We start from the raw sequence: 23183 nt of genomic DNA, 5'->3' as shown, positions 1-23183 counted from the left end.
TCGCCCTCTTTTTGAGGTAGCCGTTGTCCTGGGAAATCGGTGACGTCTTCCTGCAGACGGAATAAAAGTCCTGGTTGTCGTCAGTTGCGGAATAACACACCGCTGAAGACGACGCATTTAAATGTAGTGCTCCCCCCTCTTCTGGCACCGTGAGATATTTTTGTTTTCCATCTCTTGATATGTCCAATTGTTTTGTACCTAAAGACGTGAAAACCCTACTTGTGAAGTACATTCGTCGTGGGATCTTTTACACGTACACAGATTCGTACAGATTACAAATCATCGCCACAACCATGTATATCCTAAGACTATGATGCCCTTGTAATTTAAAAGTGGAACTTACAGATTCAATTCGGATCATGTCAAAAGGTGTTTTTGTATTCAGCAATTCCAAAAGCACACTTTACCCTGAACCTTCACCTTTATACATGTGCACGATATGCAATCGGTGTACATAGGAAGACGTGGCTTTGGCCGTTCTATTGAGGCAGGTGATAAATCTACAAATGTGCCCCAAGGTAGCACTGTTAATTCTGCAACGCAACCTCCGGAGCTTAAACTGCAGTTAGTTCATTGACCTGAGCATTCCCGGTTTTCTAACCTATTACAATTCCTCACATGCCTGCATTAGACTAAGAATAGCCATTCTCAGATATATTGCAATGGTGTTGTGCAATAGGATTGCTTTAATAATTGTGACTCCACCTTTTTTAAAGAATGTGTATAGAATAGGCACAAGAATAATTACCGACTCCACCATTGTCCAGCTGCCAACACGTTACCAAGCTCGTTTTGCAGAGATGAATGTGCACTTTTGGGGTTGACATTAGGTCGAACAGATTTTGGGAACTGCATGCAGTAAATATAAAACTGGGCACGAAGTGAATTCACGTGTAAAAAGTTTACCAATCCCTGAAAAAATTAACCCGTAAAAACAAAGTTTTTCACTATAAATCCTTTATATGCGGGGCATCGGTTTTATTTTATTATTAATTTCTGTTTTTCTTGAGTAAGAGTTTCATTTTTTATCACATTGGTATTTTAAATTAAATATGAAAAAAAATGTTTCCTGAAAAGTGAAAAATTTTGGAAAAAAATTTTCACGAAAATAAATTGTCACGCACAACGAGTCTGTGTGCAAAATATCAGCTCGATTGGATCACGAGAAGTGGGTTAAAAAACGACCGAAAGATTTGCACGGTCCTAAGCAAGCAAGCGAACTTAATATAAAGGATTTAAAAATGCGTACTATTATTGTTCCAATTGTAATTTTTTTAAAGAAGCACGTACGATAATCGAGGCCTTCTTACGTTACTAAAACGAAGAGACAATTGCGAAAGGGAAAACATAGGATGTTGTTTATTTCAAGTGGATGGAGAAACAAACCACTTGTCAGACATAAATCACGGTCGATGGCGTATTCTCAACAAAACTGTACCGTAGCACACAACATGAAACGGATCTTTGCAACAGACCATACCAAATAAAACTATATCTGCAACATGCAGGAGCCTTAGTGATTTAAATACTTTGAAGAAAAAAATGCTAAAAGTACAGTGTTTGGGGAAAACCCTACAGGACTGTCAAGTTTGCAGAGTTAAAGATCGTGATTATTTGAGGCGACATTGGTGGTAAATGTAATTTGTCTAAACTGGTGGTCTGGTTAGAGGTTGCTGGTGTACGCTTTAGGCCTGGTTTTCTATGCGAGGCGCGTTTTGCATGTCGCCCTAAAGCACGTATTTGGAATATTTTCATTACGGAGGGCCGACTAGGAATTTAAAAATACCTGTGATGGACAACACATGAACACACCTAGGTAAATGTTGTCAATGGAATAGGTCCTGCAGTGACAGGGGTGAATGACCATGCAAAAATGTGAAACCGATGTTCACAGGTCGAAAATACAACCCCCTCTCGTACCCGATTATGATTATTTATCCTGGAGAAATCCGATGAGATATGAAGCTTTTTTTTTACAATGTCCAGTAAGGGGCGGGTCAGAAAGTACCTATGCTTGCAGTGATTTATAAATAATATTTTCGGGTCATTTTTAAGTGAAAGGGCTTAAGGGGCCGTGAGCCTATTAAAATTAAGTTGTGGGTCATATCTGGCCCATGGATAGCAGGTTCCTTAACCCCTGGCCTAAGGGGCTGGGCATACTGCACATGGTGTTAGTGCGTTATCATACGAGCGTGCAAAAGGGCTGAAATGCGTGTAATAAATGCAATGCATGTCACTTGACAGCCCTGAAAAATACATTTTTATATACTAATTACAATGTTCTCAATGTATCAAAACCTGCATTAAGATGTATTACCGAACTAAATCAATAGTTTTTGTTTTCTATAAAACGTCGAATTCTTATACCTTGCTAAAACAAAACTTTTTTTTTACTCAAATAAACTGTTTGAGAACTGCACTCGTTTCTAAATCAGGGTTGTGGGACACTGCGCTGCGATGCACATTTCACAACGGCAAATGCAATTAGTGGTTTAGGATTTAAAACATCGGCGTATTTGTAAACAAAGCAAACGTTCGCAACACCTGGTTTTAATACAGCTCATAGCTTGCACTAGCCAGTACAACATACAGTATCAACAACTTGCTATTAAACAAGGACTAGATATTCGGATTGAAACGCAACATTCCTTATGAAGCACAAATGTGGATAACAAAATAATACATTGCGTATTACACAAAGGAAGAAAACAAATTAAGACAAAAAACATTCTGTACAACAGCGCATATGGTATAAACCAATGGGGTCTATCAACGGCCTTCCCAAATTTTCGACGATCAGTCCAGTTTTGAACGTGTAGGACGTACTATTTCTTGCACCGACCGTCAAGCGAGGAATGCTTAAGGGATGAGAGGTGGCTCACGGAATGTGGCTGCGGCCATGCCGATACAGAATTATTCTACCAGTGAGTGTGCTAAGGAATGACCCATCTCGAGCAGAAAGGCAGCAGTCCCCCCCCCCTTTATTTCTAAGCACAAAAGGAAATACGTTAATGTTTAGTCGAACACGTATAGTATATTATAAATCTTGCTTTATATACCTTTGTTATAATTTAAAATAGTCGAGGAAACACTAAGAAAATAGTTACATAACAAATAAAGTTACAAAACTAATGCTAGGACGATTGCAACATTCCTATTATATATACTTGCTCATTTCACGAATGCTACTTACAAACACAAATCCCTTGATTGTTTCAACCTTACAAATTTGGTCTCTCGTGCTACACTCACACATAAGGCACTCTGGGTTTCAAGTAATTCCAATTTTTAGCACACACGCACATCGCCACACACAAGTGCATTGTTTGTTTGCGCTCTTAAATATCGTAATTTTTGTTACACTTTATTTCCCACAACGCGTTCGACTCCGCACCACTCTTAACGCGTCGGTCGTGACAAACGCATGCACCTGGCCGATCAGTATGGAAAATGTGACTTCAAAACTGGAATTTGTGCACATGGCTTCACTTAAACCTGCCGTGCAAATGTGTCTTCCACCCTCCTCTTACCGTATGCGAGTAAAAAAAAAAGAAAAGGGAGATGAACAGTTTCAAGAGTCCGGGTTGCTTTCAAAACTGTTGGGTGGCCCAACGAATACAAAATGTGCACGCATCATGACAAATTAATGCGTTAATATATTTGGGACGCTGTACACTGTGGATATTTACAATACAATACCAATTGAAATTTTATATATATTTTTTTCCCTTAAGCTGATACGGATGTCACCTTCGAGAAATACACAACTCCGCTTGCTAGACGACACTGAAGCTCAAACGTCCTGCTTTAAGTTAATTCCTGCAACTGCAAATGTAATGTTTATGGTCGGGCGAACACAATGGAGCAGACGAAATACGGTACACCGGACGTGTTAGCAATCGGGAAAATGGCTTTCCACCGATGGCTAAAATAAAGTTAGTGTACTTCTTCAAATAACAATAAAATGCAGAAGGCATCTGCATTCAATAACTCATGATTACCTTCAGCATTAGATATTATCCCACACATTTATGCCAGTGCAATTGGTGAGGGATGCATACTAAATGTAACCAATGTTTGCGAGGACATAAAACCGAGCATTATGTCAAGTGGGTATGCATTCGATGCCCACTATGTTGTAATTGCTAAGGCTTAAAATCGTCTTGTCATTTTAATTGATTAACTTCAGGACAAAATTTAAACACCGATGTTTCTTCATTGTAACAAAAACAACATATGCACATGATGAACTTACATTTTGGGCTACAGTAGTACCTGTGTGTGTGTAAATGTGTGTGTGTAATACTCATTGATCAGTTGTGGGGAATTTGGGGGGAAATTCGTTATCAATTCCCACACGAAAACAAAATGTGTTTTCGTCTGTTGGCCTATTGCTTCCAGACTTAGAAGATTGTTCACCAGTTCTTTGCAAGCTTGACTGCTGATAAAACCCACAAGGTCCAAACAGGTCCTGCATTTGCTTATTCAAATTTTGCTGTATAACCTATGTCTGGAAAGCCAACAGTCCGACAGAATAAAAAAACAGAATATTTCTTTGCGTGAATTTAAATTTTGTTTCGTTCTTCATCGGATGTATTATTGCATCTATTGTGAGATCTGTGCTTTTGCCCTCGACAAAATGCATGTCAAGAGTTCATGTTCTGTGAGCCTGTGTCATAATTATTTATCCTGGATTGAATTAGCATAATTAGCGCAACTCAATAGACAAGAATATTGGAAAAAACAAAAGCGGCTCTGAGGATCATCAGCGGACATGATTACAATAATGATTTTAAATAGTTGCACGCAAACTACAGAATGAGGCGAGTGCCAGGTACTGAAATTTTTTTTCAAGCCAAGTAATTAAGGTCTCAAGATTTTCATTGACCTGCAATCATTCTCACCGTTAACATAAAATACAGTGCTGAAGAAGTCAACAACAATCTGGTGCACCCCCCTTGCAATTTAAGCCATTTTAAAACAAGAGGACAACATTAAGATTATTACAGCTGTTTTAAAAGTGCAATGCAGGTAAAAACCGATGCAAACAAAAACACTTATCAATGATGCAACACCTGAATATCCACTGCTGGCATTTTGTTTTTGTTGACACAGCAAACACCAACCAACGACAAAATGTGGAGGCTTTTTCAGTGACAATACCAGCCGCTGATCACTGACCCATCATGTCCTGTACAAATTCCCCAGTGCGAACATTCCAACATGAACTCAATGAGGTTTTAAGGCAGTTTTCCCACCCTGAAAAAGACATATTACAACTGTATTAAAATAACAGTAGCTTTTACTCGTGTGATATAAGAAATGCTCAAGATCTGTCGTTGAGTAAAATTTTTTTTCTCATTTTTAAATGTATTTGTTGTTTGCGAGCTTTGCAGCGACACTTGACATAATTCATATGCACAGTTCACCCGTTGCTTGAAAACACTTAATCGCTTTTGCTTTATAAACGTTGCACTATACACTGGTTCATATGAGGGGCGTTCTGGAATAAAACTTGAAATTTCACAAAAATGTATTGTCTAGAAGGTAAGGTTCAGTTGATAGTGGATAATGTTGTTTACAGTCTCGAATCTATTCGCTGTTGGACGAAGGCCTCCTCACACCATGTCAGTTATCATGATTTTTTGGCCATATTTCATCATGCTGATCAGTGCAGATTGGTGAAGGGATGTATCCAAAACTGGTTCGGACATCACTTGCCATTGATGTAACTGTGGGCCCCGCGAGAATCGAACTCAGGTCGCCAGGTTCATAGGGCAGTGGGATAACCACAATAAGAAAAATGAATTAACGTTGATCGTGCCCCGCCATCTGCGGGGAGGAGTTACAATATAAACTATGAAAAGTGTCTTGTAAAGTGATCCAAAGAAATTAGCAGCAATTTTACATAAAACAAATATATACTTTTTTTTTAATTTATGATAGAATTTAGAATTAGGCCACGTAATGATCCGACTAAATTTGTGCTGTTAAGACCTTCCACCACTGGACAGCTCACAAGTTAGAGAACACATCTCACAAGTAAATTTCGTAATTGTATCCAATTGCAAAATATGGTTGTAAATTGCTCTTCAACCTTACTGGTGAGCTGAACCAATACAAAAATGTTGCACAGAATCAATCAATGATTTATCTGGCTGTGTCGGTTGTTGGTGAAGGGTCCGATAATTATGTGGCCTAACCCAAAAATGTATTAAGAATCGTAATATTGGCTGTGAAAACCTACGTGTTAAATATACATATATATGTGTGAGGATTAAAACATTTTCTAGGATGGCCCTCATTTTACATTGCTGTTAGAAAGAGGACGTGAGAGATTGCGAGACAAGACGAGACCTATTTGAAGCGCTGCCACGGTTTGAGGTCAACGGATCGGTTCTCAGGGACGTGGCGAAACCGGCAACGGTCTTCAAAGGTGCATCCAGTCGTTCGCCAGAAATAACACTCATTCCCATTGATTGGTCCACGCTTCTTGTCTCTGTCACATGGGATGCACAAGCGCACACGCACACACGCGCGCACACCGTACGATAAAAAACCGCCGCTTTTATAGCCGCAATGTGAAGTTTATCTGAACGGTGTCGAGCTCGGTTGGGCAATACACACAACCAATGGCGAGGAAAGAAGTTGGCAGATATATAAACCGAATTCGAAATAGGCGAGCATTGATTCATGATTAATGTAACAATTCATGATCAATGTCTTTATTAAATTCCCCCCAGTGATTCAATGAATTTCGATGATTTTGGGGTCGCAATTTTATTTGAGAATCACGCACTTTTGGCCTTGTTTTCGGAACTATTCGGATTTGCCTAATTTGCAACATCATGTAATTTAAGCTTGATGTGAAGCTTTCGTGACTGCAGGAATCCATACTCTTTGGTTCTTTCGGTAAAGTCATGTAGGTAGAAATAGTGATTTGTTTTATTTTATTTCTACCTACGTGACTTTACCGAAAGAACCAAAGAGTAGGCATGTAATTTACTCGTACTAAGTATAAATCATGACGCACTTTCGTGCATGAATTATTTGCCAAATAGTTGATCTTAATATTTGAATGCATGCATCGTTACATGCCATAAATACATACAAATATGAACCTTATGCAGTCCAGTATCGGAATGAGCAGGCATTGAAGGGAAGTTTAATGACAGTCACTGGTGACAAGAATTTAAATCTACATTTAAATAGCATAAAAAGGCTAGAAGTTGTTCATAAGTAGATGAAAAAAGTGCGGTGCTACTGTGGAGACGGTGATGGATCGACAACTGATCCAGAAAGCGGACCTCTCCTCGTGGGGCAAACGCTCGGCACAAGAAGATTTAAACACGGGGACAGGAGTTGGCGATGTGGACAACTCGCGGAGGGGCATTTTAGACCCCGAAACGCCAGAGCAGGAGCAACCTCCATTGGTGTAGAGATTCATTAAAGTTTCATTCGACTTTAATTAAACCTCATTTTAGCTTGTTTTTCTGTGACACGCATGAACAAACAGCAGTGCATTTTAAGCAAGGAATAAACACCACGCATACGAATGGATTCTCTAAATACATTACAACACGCGTTTGTTCTAGAAGTATTTAATTGGCTAAAAATAACCGTTAAGTTTCAAGCCATACGATGAGATGACGTCACACAATGATGCCATCTGCAGAGGCGAGGCAATCACATGATACGTGATATCATTTTAGCCTAAAACATCCATTTAATGCTGGCTTTTATTTCCAGATTTTGGGCGTCCTGTTTTTCAATGTGCCCGGTTTTATATAGGGAAAGTCCCGAATCGCAAGACCACTTCATGCTCAAGATTCGTTCTAATTGGATTATCCTTCATCATGACTCCCTGCTACAGATAGAAGTGCGGACAAACAGAGCTAGTGCTTTAACACTTTCAACCTTAATTGGAACACATACAAAATAATACCAAATCGTGCTTTTTGACAACATGGCACACATCTCAGGCGAGTGACATGACGATGTGGGCTCTGAGAAATACCCCGACAGTGGAATGTTAGACGCCTTGCTCTCCGCCTTCGGTGTGTTGCTGGGGTGGTGGTCCGGGTATTTGATGAGAAGCTTAGTGTTGGCCACCTCACAGCCCTGCGGAAGGAAACGGACAAAGTAGATCATAGATAAAGACTGGCTTGAATAGGGGGGGGGGGGGGCAAGGAGAACAATTGTACGAGAGTAAGTCACTGGACAAGCTTAGTTGCAACAATAGCTCCCTTACATTGATTGTTCGAATTGCACTTTGGAAGCAAATATAACCCGAACTCTTGGTGTTGCGTCTCCACAGGGAGGTGTGGTTATCTGGAGTTTTGAAAGTTGAAGGGCTAAAAGGGCTTGGGCAGAATGGTCACATAATGTGTGTGATGGCAGACTCGAGGTGGAATACTACATTACTATTTTAAACAGTTATTTATAAATTATTACTATCTTGATTTGAAGCTTTCGTGAATGCAGGAATCCATACTCTTTGGTTCTTTCGGTAAAGTCACGTAGGTAGAAAAATAAAACATTATTTTTATTTTTATTTAAAGCTTTCGTGACTGCAGGGATTCATATTCTTGGTTCTTTCGGTAAAGTCACGTAGAAGGGAAATAATAAAATAATATTAATATAAAACGTCGTGAGAATTTTTTTTGTTTTATACTAATATGATTTTATTATTTCCCTTCTACGTGACTTTACGGAAAGAACCAAGAATATTATTTTTTATTGTTTTATTTTTCTACCGACGTGACTTTACCGAAAGAACCAAAGAATATAAAGTATTACTATATTACTGTAAATAGAACACTCGCAAAGTGTAACCATTGGCAATAATTGATGGCGCTGCTCTTGGGTGCGTACAAAGACCGCCTTATACAACCATATGCAGGGTGAACATCCATTCATGCTGTTATGGTGGACGAGGGGGTGATGTAGCCAGCACCATTACTGGCTGCCTTTGTCTCTGTAGTCTCAACATAAATATACACCGCACCAAGTACCAGGTACTTAAGGCTAAACGGACCCAATTTCGATTTTCGGCCATGGCAAATATCTATGACGAGCGATATCTGAACCGGTACTGCCTCCATATGATCAAACAACCCCCATGACCGGGCACAGCAGGGTGAGGCCTTCATCCAACAGTTGATTGACCTAGGTTAGGCCAAGGACAAATTCTGCTGCCACTTACCACCGACGCAAGCCGTGACCGACTGGACAACTGCTCCCAAATCCGAAATACATGTTCATACTTCAGTGCTTTGGTTGCACCGATAGATCAGACATGGGGTCAACTACGCATTCATAAAGAGTTGCAATCACAATGTACGTGGTTGTAATTTCAGCTCACAATGTTGCCGTGATTGTAATTATAATTGATGTGCTCTAGATCAGTCACTGGGCGAAGGACTCGACGGGTGGCGGGGGTGGTTGTGGAGGCGTCGCGGGGTTAAGGGCTGCCCCGATGGAGCGAACCTGCAGTGCGGACATGGCCTTGGCTGCCGCCTCGCCGTTCGTGTAGTTGACGAAGGCACAGTAGCGCTCGTGCATGACGCGCACGCTCCGGATTGTGCCGTACCTGCAGGGGCGACGGGCGTACGACATTAAATGTTGGGCAAAGGCATCGTCATCGTGACCACCGTTTAATAATTATACCATGCCTGCCGCGCACTACAATGTGAAGGGTGGTCAACAGAGACACCCCTCCCAGCTGTGTGGCACAAGGTGAACGCAGCACTGGCCTGCAAAGGGGCATTCATCTGCCAGGAGAGGGTGATGTTGCTATGCGGTTTTTAACAATGATGTAGTTTAAATTTAGATTTAAAGCTTTCGTGACTGTAGGGATTCATATTCTTGGTTCTTTCGGTAAAGTCACGTAGAAGGGAAATTATAAAAATATAAAACAATAAAATTCTCACGACGTTTCGACTGCAACACAAGCAATCATCATCAGGTGTGAAATCCACAGCAGTTGAAACGTCGTGATAATTTTATTGTTTCATATTTTTATTATTTTATTATTTCCCTTCTACGTGACTTTACCGAAAGAATCAAGAACAATGATGTAGTTTGCGAATAATTTAGCAATTTCGTCAATTTGGATTGTGACGCCACCACACTTGGCCCCTTTTTCCAATAACGTGACGTGAACTTTTAACGTCTGCCTTGAAGCAGGGGGTATTTATTGATACACTCGCACTGGGCTCGAACCACGGCAATCCTATACCGCATTGGGCAGGGAGATGGCGAGGCATCCGTTTCAGCGCGCCCGCGCACGGGAGGGCCATAGGCAAAATGCTGCCACCACCAGAGGGTGTGAGACGCAAGCTGTGGGTAGCTTTATAGCCAGTGCAATACAATATCATTTTCATGTGCACATGAACAGCCCTTTTGTCAATCCACTGCTCGGTGAGAGCCTCGCCACACCGAGAAGGTTGCTGGGATTATTTGACCACAATGCAGTATGCTGTTCAGTGCGGGTTCGCTAAGTCGGGGGGTACTGATTTGAGGACAGAGATGTAGAAGACACCAATGGATTTTGCTGTACTGCCCTCTGCTGCCAACCACACGTCACTGCAGCCCTATGATAACCTGTGCGTGGTGGTCGCCCATCCAAGCACTATCTTAAGGTCAACCCAGCTTGGCATCGGAGATCTGACGAGGTCGGGTGTGTTCCAGGTGACATGATCATTGGCATGATATTACACTTCCTAACAGATAGAACTCCAATACCTGGGGCAGGTGGACAATACTTTTTAGCCGGTTAATAAGTCATCCTTTTTTTTACAGTTACCGAGACGTAAGATATTGAAGGTTCAACCGCTGGCCTTTTTACTCAACTGCTGATGTTTCCAGCAAGAGTCTTAACAATAATGGAGAGGATGGCTGAGCTTGCGTAGTGGGCAATGCCAGACTGAGTGGAGGGGAGAGGCTCGCTGAATGTCACCGAATCCGCGGCGTTTGAAGAGTTTTAATTCATCTTTTGGAATTCAGGGTGGGGGTCACTGTTGCTATTAACACAGTGTGTTTCAAATGAAGTACATGCAGTGCATATTAGTAATAATATAATGTTATAGGTAACACATTTTTAACCTGTGACACACGCTCATTGTGTTATGGATGACACGCAACTGTGGCAATATAATTAAGCGGCGCAATAACAAGCAATGTAATGTTCAAACAAATTAAATTCTATTTCGTGTTTATTAAAATAGAAGCACTCACTATTATTAGAATGTACATTACAGTTTAACGGGAACTGTGTAATGATTATTAAATAAATATTGCCATTCTCCACCGACACATCAATCATCCAGATTGTCTTCCTCCGCTGAATAAAGTGCAGCAGATGTGAATTGAAAGTAACGTAATGGAAAAGCATGATTCATATTAAATGTGAGGACAGTGCCTTTTAAAGAGATCCATGATGGCCTTCTCTGTGACATTGCTCGTGACGTTCCCGATCCACAGGGAGTTCGCTTCCATCCTGAAAAACAACCGCAGAGCATTCCCGTTGATTACATTTATTCCATCTGGAATAAAATCCCACGACATGAACTTAGTGCCATTGGAACCTCATTTGCCAGTAATAAATATAATAGTTTTTTTACCCTTCTATCTGGCAACAAAACTGACACCTTTTTTACAAGGAGTCATGTTTGCATAGACCACAATACCTGCAGCCATAATGCAAACAAAAAACAAAACTCTGATAATATATGCACTGTCCTTGAAGTTCATTGGTCCACAATCCGAGACAGCTTTCCTTAGAGCCTAGTCTCACATGGGTTGGACCAGATGACGCCAAAAGGCGCACAACTCAAAGACAATGCACCATTGTGCGCCTTTTGGCGTCATCTGGTCCAACCCATGTGAGACTAGGCTCTAAGGAAAGCTGTCTCGGATTGTGGACCAATGAACTTCAAGGACAGTGCATATATTATCAGAGTTTTGTTTTTTGTTTGCATTATGGCTGCAGGTATTGTGGTCTATGCAAACATGACTCCTTGTAAAAAAGGTGTCAGTTTTGTTGCCAGATAGAAGAGTAAAAAAACAATTATCATGAACTTAGTGCCCTGAGTTTGAGTCCTGGCCACGGATCGCATATTGTGCGATCATTTTTAACCGGTCCTGGGCATTCAACCTCCACCAACCCACACTACAAGTGTGATGAAGTATGGTCAAATAACTTCCATTACTGACATTGCATGGCGAGGTCTTCATCCAACCGTGCATTGACAAAGGGCTGCGTATGATAACTTTTTGGTTATTTTCTCATTATAAAGCCTTTGTCGGTAAATTTAGAAGCAGTGCAACCTGAAATTAATGTTTGAAAGAAAGTATGACAACCATATTTTACGGACATCGTAATGTCATACGAGGTGTGATTCCATCAAGTTACGTGTGTGTGGTAACACACACACGGAACTTGTTAATATGGATTTAGACACCGTCACATGTTATGGTATTGTTGTTGCATTCTGTGCAATGGGAAACATGAAAAAAAATTAATCAGTGACATAAGTGCTGAATTGCTGATACAGATCTATAATTGCGAGTACACCTGCCATAGGAATGTGGACTTTCCATCACTGACCCAGGACTGTAACCAGAAATAAGCACTGCCCACTGTGCACTAGATTGGGGAAGGCAGCTTTTATATGTGGATTAATTTGTGAATTTTTACCTGGACGTGTGTCCCACGTGATTATTGTGAAAAATATCCGAATCACTCCCATTGGAGATGTCCATTGTCTCCAGGTACTCTGCACAGACAAACACAAACATCAATGCACCATTAGGCTGAAACAATACAATAGCAACAGCAGCAGAGATACTTCTATTTTTTCTGCCAATAACAGAACCGAACCAAAAATGGAAGTTTGCATCGCTGTTAAAAATCTTGGATTTACCAAAGAAATCGCACCTAACGTTCAGTGTCGAATTGTTATGATAATATAACAATACCCTTTCTTTTATCCAAGAGGCCTCATGACTAGTTTTCAGGAGGGTTACGCACCGAGACGTTTGGCAAACTCCGTGACAGAGAGTTCAGCATGGGGGAGCAAACCAGAGAGCCCGGAGAAAACCCACCAAGCATGAGACGATATAATAACACTCAAAAGCTCCACAAAAATAAAATTCAAGACTCCTTTTCTGGACTGCCACCTCGAGGCTCCTCACAAACCAATTGTATAACATTTTGTAATCCCAGGCAGTCCTAAATACACGTACTAGCCAGGATCAAGCCTACTTAGCTTCCAATATAGAATGGGATTGGGCATATTCTCGGAGATTTGATTGCATATGGGCACTTGTAATTACCCATTTACTAAAGCGTTCGAGGAGTACTGTGGTCAGAGCGTGCACCTCACGGTTGGAAGGTTGCGAGCAAAAACCTGTGGGGCCAGCTCAGCCCTTCGTCCGTCCACGTTCAATGAAATTAAACACCACGTCATGGGACGTCAACAACGGCTCTCCTACGGATTATGTTGCCTCCTGCCCCTGAAATGTGGAATTTTCACCACTGGCTGAAGCACCATTCGTTGAGGCCAGCACTGCCCTATTCTCGATTGACCAGGGAGAGCCTTTTTTGACTGTAATTTAAATACTGCATCAGTGACAAAACAACTTAATTTGAGCTTTGCCCATTGTGCTTTAGTGCCAACACGGGGCAACGCTCTCCGTGTAAGTCTCCAATACGGAAACTATGAGCTGCTTTTTTATCTCGCGTCATCATCTGCCCCATCAACCATCATAACCTTATATTATTTGGGTCTTTCGGTAAAGTCACGTAGATAGGTTCAAAAGAAAATAACAAAAAAAATTCACATTTTTTGTTGTTCTCTTTGAACCAATCTACGTGACTTTACCGAAAGACCCAAAGAATATTAATTCCTGCAGTCACGAAAGCTTTAAGTCAAGATTGAATCCTCACCTCATTAGAATTTAATGCCACATCTGACTCAAACAAACCTGCCAACTAGGGGAAGTGTGTGCTGGATGGAATGTGCTCAAAGCAAATTGCATACGTTGTGAAAATGCACAGCGTCTCGACTCTAGAGGCACCTTGTTAATTTACACAATTCAAAAATAGCAGTTGCACCTATGTATGTTGAACTTCTTTTGCACCGTACGTAGCCAACCATGCTAATCCGAGGTGCGATTACATAGTTATCAAAGCACATTGCTACCTGCTCTTGTGCCTGTTGTATTTTCAGCCATTAATGCTGCTCCACAAAATAAAGATGGGACCTTCAGGTTGTATCATTCACTTCCGAAGCGACGTAAAAATGCCATGTGTTTCATAGGTAAAGCTATTTTCAGTGACCATTTCCATAAAACACGTTAAAGGGATTTTATTACCCCCCTTCCCACATGCTGTTTTAAGTCAAGAAAGTCAAAGCGATTTGCTTCTCAAAGGGGCATAGAGGCAGTACTCCTATCCACCACTGGCTCAGGGCCAGACTGGTGGATATTCTGCATTCCTATGGGGAGGCGGGGGGGGGGTCTATCCATAGGAAAACTATTGTTGACATTCCAACAAAGTGATACTTCTTCTTGGTTCTTTCGGTAAAGTCACGTAGAAGGGAAATAATAAAATAATAAGAAAACATTATAAAATAATTCTCACGACGTTTCAGCCACAACGCAAGCAGCCGTCCTCAGGTGAAGAACAGGTCTGTCGGAAAGACAGCGTCTGAATACAGACCTGTTCTTCACCTGAGGACGGCTGCTTGCGTTGTGGCCGAAATGTCGTGAGAATTATTTTATTATGTTTTATTTTTATTATTTTATTATTTCCCTTCTACGTGACTTTACCGAAAGAACCAAGAAGATGAATCCCTGCAGTCACGAAAGCTTTAAATCGAAATTTAAAGTGATACTTATTATTTGAGCAACTCTGGAGGGATGATGGGCTCGGTCAAACCCCAACCAGGCTATGAACTTGCAGCCTTCTGATTGTAAGCCGCTCATTCTGGCACTGACCCACCTGGCTGGAAGTGACTGGAAATTGCCCCTTTAAAGCTGCGCATTTCCCCCACAGGGCAGCAAACGTGCTATTATTTGAGCTTGGGTAGAGCAAATTACATTGAGTTGTTTTGAACAATGCCATAGATCACATGTGCTACCAACTTGTGTTTACAATTTGTTTTGCCCGGTAACGATGGACGTCCCAGGATGTCGCACAACCAACTTCCTGACACAAGGTGGCAGAGCTTTATTGAAAAACGCGAACGTGAATGAAAGCATTATATTTTACGGGACACATTTACTGCTCGGGACACACCTATCGATTGACCTCAGCGATTTATGCATCGTCACGATTCAGTCGTGATCCAATTCAAAATGTTTTTTTACTATAATAGTTTTTCACTCTCAATTTTACAGCTTGTTCCATTTATAAATAACCCACCACTGATGTAAGAAAAAAACCTCTTCTAAACAGAGCGGTAGCACCATATCTTACAGGGGAGAATGTTATAATATTTTTTAATAAGGGCTATTAGATTAGTGGGCGATATCCAGAGGCTTTGCAAATAGCTAATTTCTATATAATTTCTCGCTATTATTGTCGTGGTGGTACGGCCCGTCCACCAGCTTTGTCACGAGCAACCAATCGCAGGGCTGCACCTTTACCTTTGCAAAAATAAGTAAAATGTATCACGCTCTATCGTCACGCGGTGCCGTCTTGTTGGTTCCTTGATCACAAATATATAACCACACAAAATTTTGACTCAATCAGAAATAATTGATTATTAAGATCATGCATGTATTGTATGCATAGAAAAATTTAACTATGCCATATTAAATTATGTAAATACTTAGGATGTGTTCTACGTAGTGAAACGGATGAGCATAAAACAATTCAAACAAGCATCACAATTCACGATTCGAATCGAGAATTGGCTATTTTTTCCCGACCGATTTTACTCTTTTGGGTTTGTTGTTTTTCCTCCCTCACTTGTATAGCTGTAAATCTATTCGCATTAACGTAACATGTGCAGATCACTTGCGCAATTGATGCACTGCTGCATACCTCGTGACTTTGAATAAGCCACAATCATCTCAAATGTATTGGGTTGCATACCAGACACAGCAATAGAGAAAATACGACTGCCAACCACGCGTTATATTGGGCCTCTGAAAATAGGCTTTGTTATTGCACCGATTGGAAATTCTCCAAAAAGAAATGCAAATTCACTGTCAGGAAACAAATCTACTCTGAATGAATGCGGTTGTCATTGGGTTTTCAAACCAAGATTACGGCCTTGGTAGGTCCGAGTGATGATTCATCCTCGTTATCATATTTGCCTTATGCCGACTGCTCCACACAACAGGCAATGCTCACACGTTCCTAAGGCAATGCACTGTTATCGTTAAAGACCATTATTAACCGGCTAGTATTACTGGCTGCAGTGCAACGAAAATGGGCGGATCCTGTCCAACGCATTATTATTACTGTTTTTCAGAAGGTGAGAAACACGATTAGCCGTAGTTGCTGGGGTTGATGATGTGGGAAAGTAGCGTAGGCTGCATTGGAGAATTGGCAAATTACAGCCGCCGTGGAGAGAGAGAGAGAGTTCGAGAGCTCGTGCTGTACTTGTGCACGCACACCCGGGCTAGCGTCCGCAAGGCCGAACGGAGGACATTCAAGGACATTGTGTTGTAAATAAAACGGAAGCAAAAAGAAAAGGAATCAATTAAACTTGCGACAAAACAAGCGAGAACACCGTGAAGAGAGGCAAGCTGTGAGTTAGAACAAAGAATCGAGCATTAAGGGGTGGATGCATAAAAGGGGCACTTGGGTAGAAATGGACAAAGGCATCTCACACATACCAGTGCTGTTCACAAGAAAGTTGTGAGCAGCTTCAAAAGATTCCTCCTGATTCAGAGCCTTTTCAGAGTCCTCGCGTGTGAAGCCCTGGTCCTGGAACGGTGGGAGATGAGCGTGAGAAAAACAAGAGGTTCTGCTCAGACTACCAGAACTTTCCGAGTGAATATAATATTGCACATTGAGAGAACCAGGTCAACCCACTGCTGACCAGGTGCTGAAGTATGTCAATCCCCAAAACCTGCACGGCGTTGGAAGGCCCTTATCCAGCAGTGGATGGAAGTGCTGTACATGCACACATTTACATAGGGTACTATACAGCAAGTGTTACACCGATACGTTTTTTTAAACACACAAATCATTAAGGAAAAACTATCAATCATTTAAAACACTTTGTACGGTTTTTTTTTTAAACAGACAAATCATTAAGGAAAAACTATCAATCATTTAAAACACTTTGTGCATGCTGCACGTGTACAGCCTTGGTGTCAATCCACTGTTTCTTAATGAGAGCCCCCCCCCATGCCGTCAGTGTGGGTTGGTGAAGGCAGGAACACATACGTTGCAGAAGAGTACAGTATAACATGGATGTCACTGCACTGCCTTCTTTTGACAACGTAACCCCACAGCAACAACATATTGCCACCTGCTTCCTGCACAGTGGTCACTCATGCAAGCACTACTAAGGCAAAACAAACCTGCTGAGCTTTTGAGATCTGATGAGATCAGACGAATTCAAATGACTTTGCTCATGGGCTTATAATTATAAGAATGGAATTCATTCAGGAAATCCTCAGTCTCAAAGCTCTTATTTTAAAATAGCACACTGCATTGAGATATTTAGCCAATTTCATGTAAAGATAGGAAGGAAAGCAGTAAACCCCGACAAAATCTCAAAACTATTTTTTTTATTTCACCAGGTAAGGCCCACCGAGCTATATCGTTCCTTTTCAGAAGTGACCTGGCTTTCACACAAATGATAGCTCAACGAAATGGCTTTTGGAAATTTATAGCAGCAAAATACTCTAAACGTACGTTTCTAAATATGGAGGGAAAACCCGGAGGACCCGGAGAAAAATCCACATAACCACGGGGAGAACATGCAACCTCCAAATATACAGGTATCAGGTTCGGGATAGAATGGGCGACCTCCTGTATACCAGGCGAGGTAGTTAACATCTCGCCCACACACACTCAGGAGGTGCACACAGTTGGACTCTACACCTGCTTGCTGTACTGCTATATTGTGACCACCTCGCAATCCAGCGGTATTCTCAAATGTGAATGATTAACCAATCCTTAGCATCCTGGATCAAAGGAGTGTACCACCACGCCCCGGCTAATGCGCTCAGGACATCAAAAGCTCAGGACAGTCCTTAATCTTTCACTCAAATGATGTTGCAACGCTCAGATCATGCAACCGTTAACGTACCATTCCAAATATGGTATATACATGCGCACAATAGGATGACCATAATTTGAAGAATGATGCACTCTACTTCAATAACCCCAGCCTAAAATTAGGCGAGCTTAACAGCCTCCCACGTTTGTGTATTCAGAGCCAAAGTGTCTTGCGGTTAATCACTATTGGTGGTTGGAACCAAAAGGTGTAAATGACCACTTTTTACAATGGTGGGGGCCAGTCTCTCGCTCGGGTAACCACGATTGACTTCTTACAAAGCAGTGCTCATTTTATTGACCGCAGGGGGATGACGATGGGACGAGTCGGCCTCTGACGAGATGTGAGTTTGCTGCCACTGCAATTTAGTGGCTTAAAATACAATGTTTCGCTCCGGATGATCGCTGCAAAGTATGATCTGTGTTTTGATTTAGTGTGCTGATCTTAAAGGTGCATTGAAAAATTATAATACTCCGATTGATGCTCCTGCTGTTGTGGAGTGACTCATGCAGCCAGCTATGGCTGCAGGGTTTTGGTAGTACATGTTGTTTATGACATTTATTGTGAAAATTCCGTCACAGTTCCTATGATCACTGTTTCATTGCTTTCATGGCTTTATTTTGGTGATTTCGAAAAGTGTATTGGTTTAGCCATGTTTGTTTGTTGTAGTACAGAGTTAGACTGATGGCCTTAATCTAAGTTGTCTTGTGGTTGTTGTTGGTTGTTTGACTTGCATCCCACTGGGATTTTTGCACACAGCGTTGGTGTACGGTGTTTTTTCTGCAATATTTTCCTGTCTTTTCTTGGATTTTCTGTTTGCACTCAGTCACATATTCACTTTAAGATGTTTTTTGTTCATGTTTTAGTTTTTTGTTTGTTGCGGTTGCACCCGATTCAAGAGCCGAATGGCTCACAGGGCTATACCTAATAAATGAACTTGAACTTGAGTCAAGCGCCCAAACAACAGTGCCACCTGGAAGATTACATCTGCGTAATAACTCGCAGGATGTGTGACAGCGAATCAGTGCTGGTTGTGGCAAGCGATAGTTGAAAAATGTCAGTTAGCAAAAGTCGGTTAAAACTTTGAATATTCTTTCAGAAGAATTTTCTTTGAATGTCGCATGTGCATACACAATACATTCAACATCAGGAATATAATGATTCAGCACCACAGTTGAAAAATGTCACAGTTAGCAAGAGTCGGTTAAAACTTTAAATATTCTACTTTCAGAAGAATTTTCTTTGAACGTCGCATGTGCATACACAATCCATTGAACATCAGGAATATAATGATTCAGCACCACAAAACGACGTTATAATTTGTAAACATTCTGTGCTTGCGACTTGATTCAAGAATTATTTGTCTAGTTTTTCCCGTCTATTTTGTACACTTCCACTTGCTCCCTAAACCAAAATAACACATTTACAATTTGCGTTAACAGCAAGTCATTCATTCTCGTGGGTATGTTTAAATGCGTAAATCATGCGCGCAATAATATGATTTTCATTTATTTATCGACGGATTGTTACACGTCTACTCAACATGTATATGATGAACAATCTTGATATGCAATTAAACACCAAATACTAGGGAGTATTTCCGGAAACGGATCGTCCATCATTAAAAGAAAAATTATTAAACAGCAGTTTGAAATGCACAGTTGAATGTTGGGTTCATGTGAACGATAAAGTGTATGGCCCAAAACTGGAAAGCTTGAGTTGATCTTCAACATCACTTCATGACAGAAGCATGAAAAAAATTACAGCCGAGATGTTTATGAACACCTGGAAATCTGTCAAATGTGTCACCAACACCATGGTCGACACCTGCAGGAATGGAGGGGCGAGACGTTATATATTTAACTTTGTGTGTGGGGAGCGGTGGCGAAGTGGTTAGCACACTGCGCTGAGAACGCGGCGACCCGATTTAGATTCCCGCTCACGAGGCAGAGGTCGCAAACGGGTTGATTCCTTACCCGTACCCAGCCGCACCAGGGTCGCAAACGGGTACCTGTACCCGGCCGCACCAGGGTCGCAAATGGGTACCCATACCCGTACCCGGCCGGGTACGGGTAGCCGGGTGTCGGGTAGGGTACGGGTATCGGGTACCCGGTTGCGACCTCTGTCACGAGGCCAACGTCGGTGACAAATATCTGAACGGGTCCTGAATCTCCCCTAGGTCGACGCCGCCTGAATCGAATCCCTGGTGTGGTGTGTACACATCAGCATTTGGCAAGATAAGTGCAGCTGGGTGGAGGGCTGGCCACCCACCCTTCATGTGCCGTGCAGGTCTTAACAGGTGCTCGCTAACAGCACTTGGCCCAACAGTCTGTTAAAGGCTATATGGGGCATCTTTGTCTCATCTTATAATTTTACAGACCTAGCTCAAGCTATTTCATGATAATTCTTTAATAATGGAGAGACCGTTACAGAGAGTGTGTAAATTCAAATAAAAATATAAACAAGCGCACTGGTTAGTAATGCATATGCCAATACTCACCATCAGCCTCTCAACTTTGATTGAAAATAAAGCGTCTACAGCGTCGTCACAGTCTTTATCCAAGTCGAGGACTCTCTTGAAGGCTTCTTCAGCCTGTTTGTATTTCTAAGGGTGGAGAGAGAAACAATCGATTACTCACACATTAAAACAAACCTTAACATCGTCATCTGCCTCAGAACAGAGAAGCACTAGCCTTTAGTGCTTCTCTGGCTTTTTCACAAGATTTTTCCACAAGGTTTAGTTTGCTCAATGTCTGCTCATGTAAATCTGTTCATGTCAAATCAAACTGTTCTCCTGTCAACTGTCTTAAATGTCTCAGTGTTGGTGCATCCCAACATAAATTGTGAGTGACAAAAACATGATAATTAATATATAAAATTTGGTAGTACTGCATTGGCAGTGCTGCAGAAAGCACACAAATCATAAGCCCTCACATACGTCAATACCACTGCATTAAAAAGAAAAGGTATATGATAGTCAACGTTTTGGGCCATGGCCCTTCTTTACAGCACAGAGAGGTAGAGTGGCAACTTCTAATATTAAACTATTACTAACACTATTTTTTATTTTACCAAGTAAGGCCCACTAAGCTATATAGCTATTTTTCATTAGTGACCTGGCTATCGCAAATGATTGCTCACCAAAGTGGCTTATCGCATGGACATTTATAGCAGCCAAATACTCTTAACGCATTCTTCTAAACTTAGGCCGGAAAAAACAAAGGACCCGGAGAAAAATCCACGCGACCACAGGGACAACATGCAAACTCCAAACATACATGCGTCAGGGTCGAGATTGAGCCCACGACCTCCTGTGTACCAGGCAAGGTAGTTAACATATAGCCACCGAGGTGCCCCACAGCACACGAGACGCCAGAGAGATAAGAGTGGCAACCTCTTGACAGCATAGAGAGGCCAGAGAGTTGCCACTCTACCTCTCAATGTGCTGTGATGGGCCATAGCCAGGAATGGAATCCTATGGGGGCTGGGTTTATAGAGCAGTGGACCAATGCTCTCGCCAACTGTCAGTTAACACGTCTCTCTTCTCTGAAGAGGGATCCCCTGGCTCAAACATCAGTGTTGACATTTCCCGATGTTCAAACATTTTTTTATCAGGTGCTTATTTAATGCAGAGTTGACCTGGGGGATGCTCAATGCACGTCCAGATACGACTTGCAACTGTAAGTAATCAAATATCTCTGGCTCTGTTCTAATGATGGGTGGATTGGCTAAAATGTCAGCATTCTATATAGTGTCTTTCCGCTCATCAAACCTTTATAAAACTACTTTTTATGTTTAGTTTGTTGTCCTTCCCCCGCACCGACCATTAGCATGGTTGGCTACGTACGGCACCAAAGAAGTTCAACATACATACAAACCTGTAGAAAATGGAAAAACCCCATGATAATATCAATCAATGTTTGTTAGACAGAAAGTCCTGTTTAGCCAGTTACCCAGCTAGTATGCAATTGAGATTCGTGGTGCATGAGCACGGAACAAAGAGGGTCCGTACAGGGAAATAGGAATGTGTCGAGAGGGGCAGGCAAAAATAATGCTTCAAGAATGTTTTTTAAACAATAACAATGAAAAAATAATAGAATAACAGTGCAGGCTGGAAAAGACAGAAATGTGTGTAAAAGAGCACACAGCCATTGGTACGCTATGCAAATAAATATGACCAACTGACAATAGCTGTATCGCTTCTGCTTTCGGAAGGTCACATTTGTCTTAGGTGGTGATAGAAGATAAGATAACCAAAATGCACTTCTTCAGGAAATGCTGACGCATGTCTTTCTGTTGGGAACCCGTGTTCATGATGTGTTTTTTTTCCCTGGTTTCCCTCTACACGACACTATGCAAACAATGATAGGTTTTACCCTTTCCGGCAAGAATACAGGTTAAATTTCGATGTAAAGCTTCTTTCGTGACTGCAGTAGGGATTCATCTTCTTGGTTCTTTCGGTAAAGTCACATAGAAGGGAAATAATAAAATAAAACATCATAAAATTTCGATTTAAAGCTTTCGTGACTGCAGGGATTCATCTTCTTGGTTCTTTCGGTAAAGTCACGTAGAAGGGAAATAATAAAATAATAAAAATAAAACAATAAAATTCCGATTTAAAGCTTTCGTGACTGCAGGGATTCATCTTCTTGGTTCTTTCGGTAAAGTCACGTAGAAGGGAAAGAATAAAAGAATAAAAATAAAACATGATAAAATAATTCTCATCTTCTTGGTTCTTTCGGTAAAGTCGCATAGAAGGGAAATAATAAAATAATAAAATAAAACATAATAAAATAATTCTCATCTTCTTGGTTCTTTCTGTAAAAGTTGCGTAGAAGAGAAATAATAAAATAATAAAAATAAAACATAATCAAATTATATAATAGAATAAAATAAAATAATATTTAAAAAATACTGATATAATAAAATAATGTC

At 41.2% G+C, this 23183-nt stretch overlaps 1 protein-coding gene across 6 annotated transcripts in view; it reads right to left on the bottom strand.

Moving 5' to 3' along the window:
* Positions 1-1315: 1315 nt before the first annotated feature.
* The window catches only part of LOC144931539 (uncharacterized), a 75785-nt gene continuing 53917 nt past the window's right edge, over positions 1316-23183 (bottom strand). For 3 of the 6 annotated variants that reach the window (XM_078855493.1, XM_078855497.1, XM_078855494.1), the window contains exons 9-15: positions 20749-20853; positions 16855-16945; positions 12701-12779; positions 11423-11500; positions 9490-9592; positions 8018-8121; positions 1316-6499 (exon numbers count right to left, since the gene is read on the bottom strand). In XM_078855493.1, the coding sequence (XP_078711619.1) occupies positions 6358-6499; positions 8018-8121; positions 9490-9592; positions 11423-11500; positions 12701-12779; positions 16855-16945; positions 20749-20853 (702 nt within the window). In that variant the 3' untranslated portion in view covers positions 1316-6357. The remainder of the gene's footprint in view (positions 6500-8017; positions 8122-9489; positions 9593-11422; positions 11501-12700; positions 12780-16854; positions 16946-20748; positions 20854-23183) is intronic. The other 3 variants (XM_078855495.1, XM_078855496.1, XM_078855492.1) reach the window with 3 other exon arrangements.

Source organism: Lampetra fluviatilis, chromosome 4, assembly GCF_964198595.1.
Source record: "Lampetra fluviatilis chromosome 4, kcLamFluv1.1, whole genome shotgun sequence".
Taxonomy (NCBI): domain Eukaryota; kingdom Metazoa; phylum Chordata; class Hyperoartia; order Petromyzontiformes; family Petromyzontidae; genus Lampetra; species Lampetra fluviatilis.
Note: the sequence above shows the minus strand (reverse complement) of the source record. Positions and strands in the feature narration are given on the sequence as shown.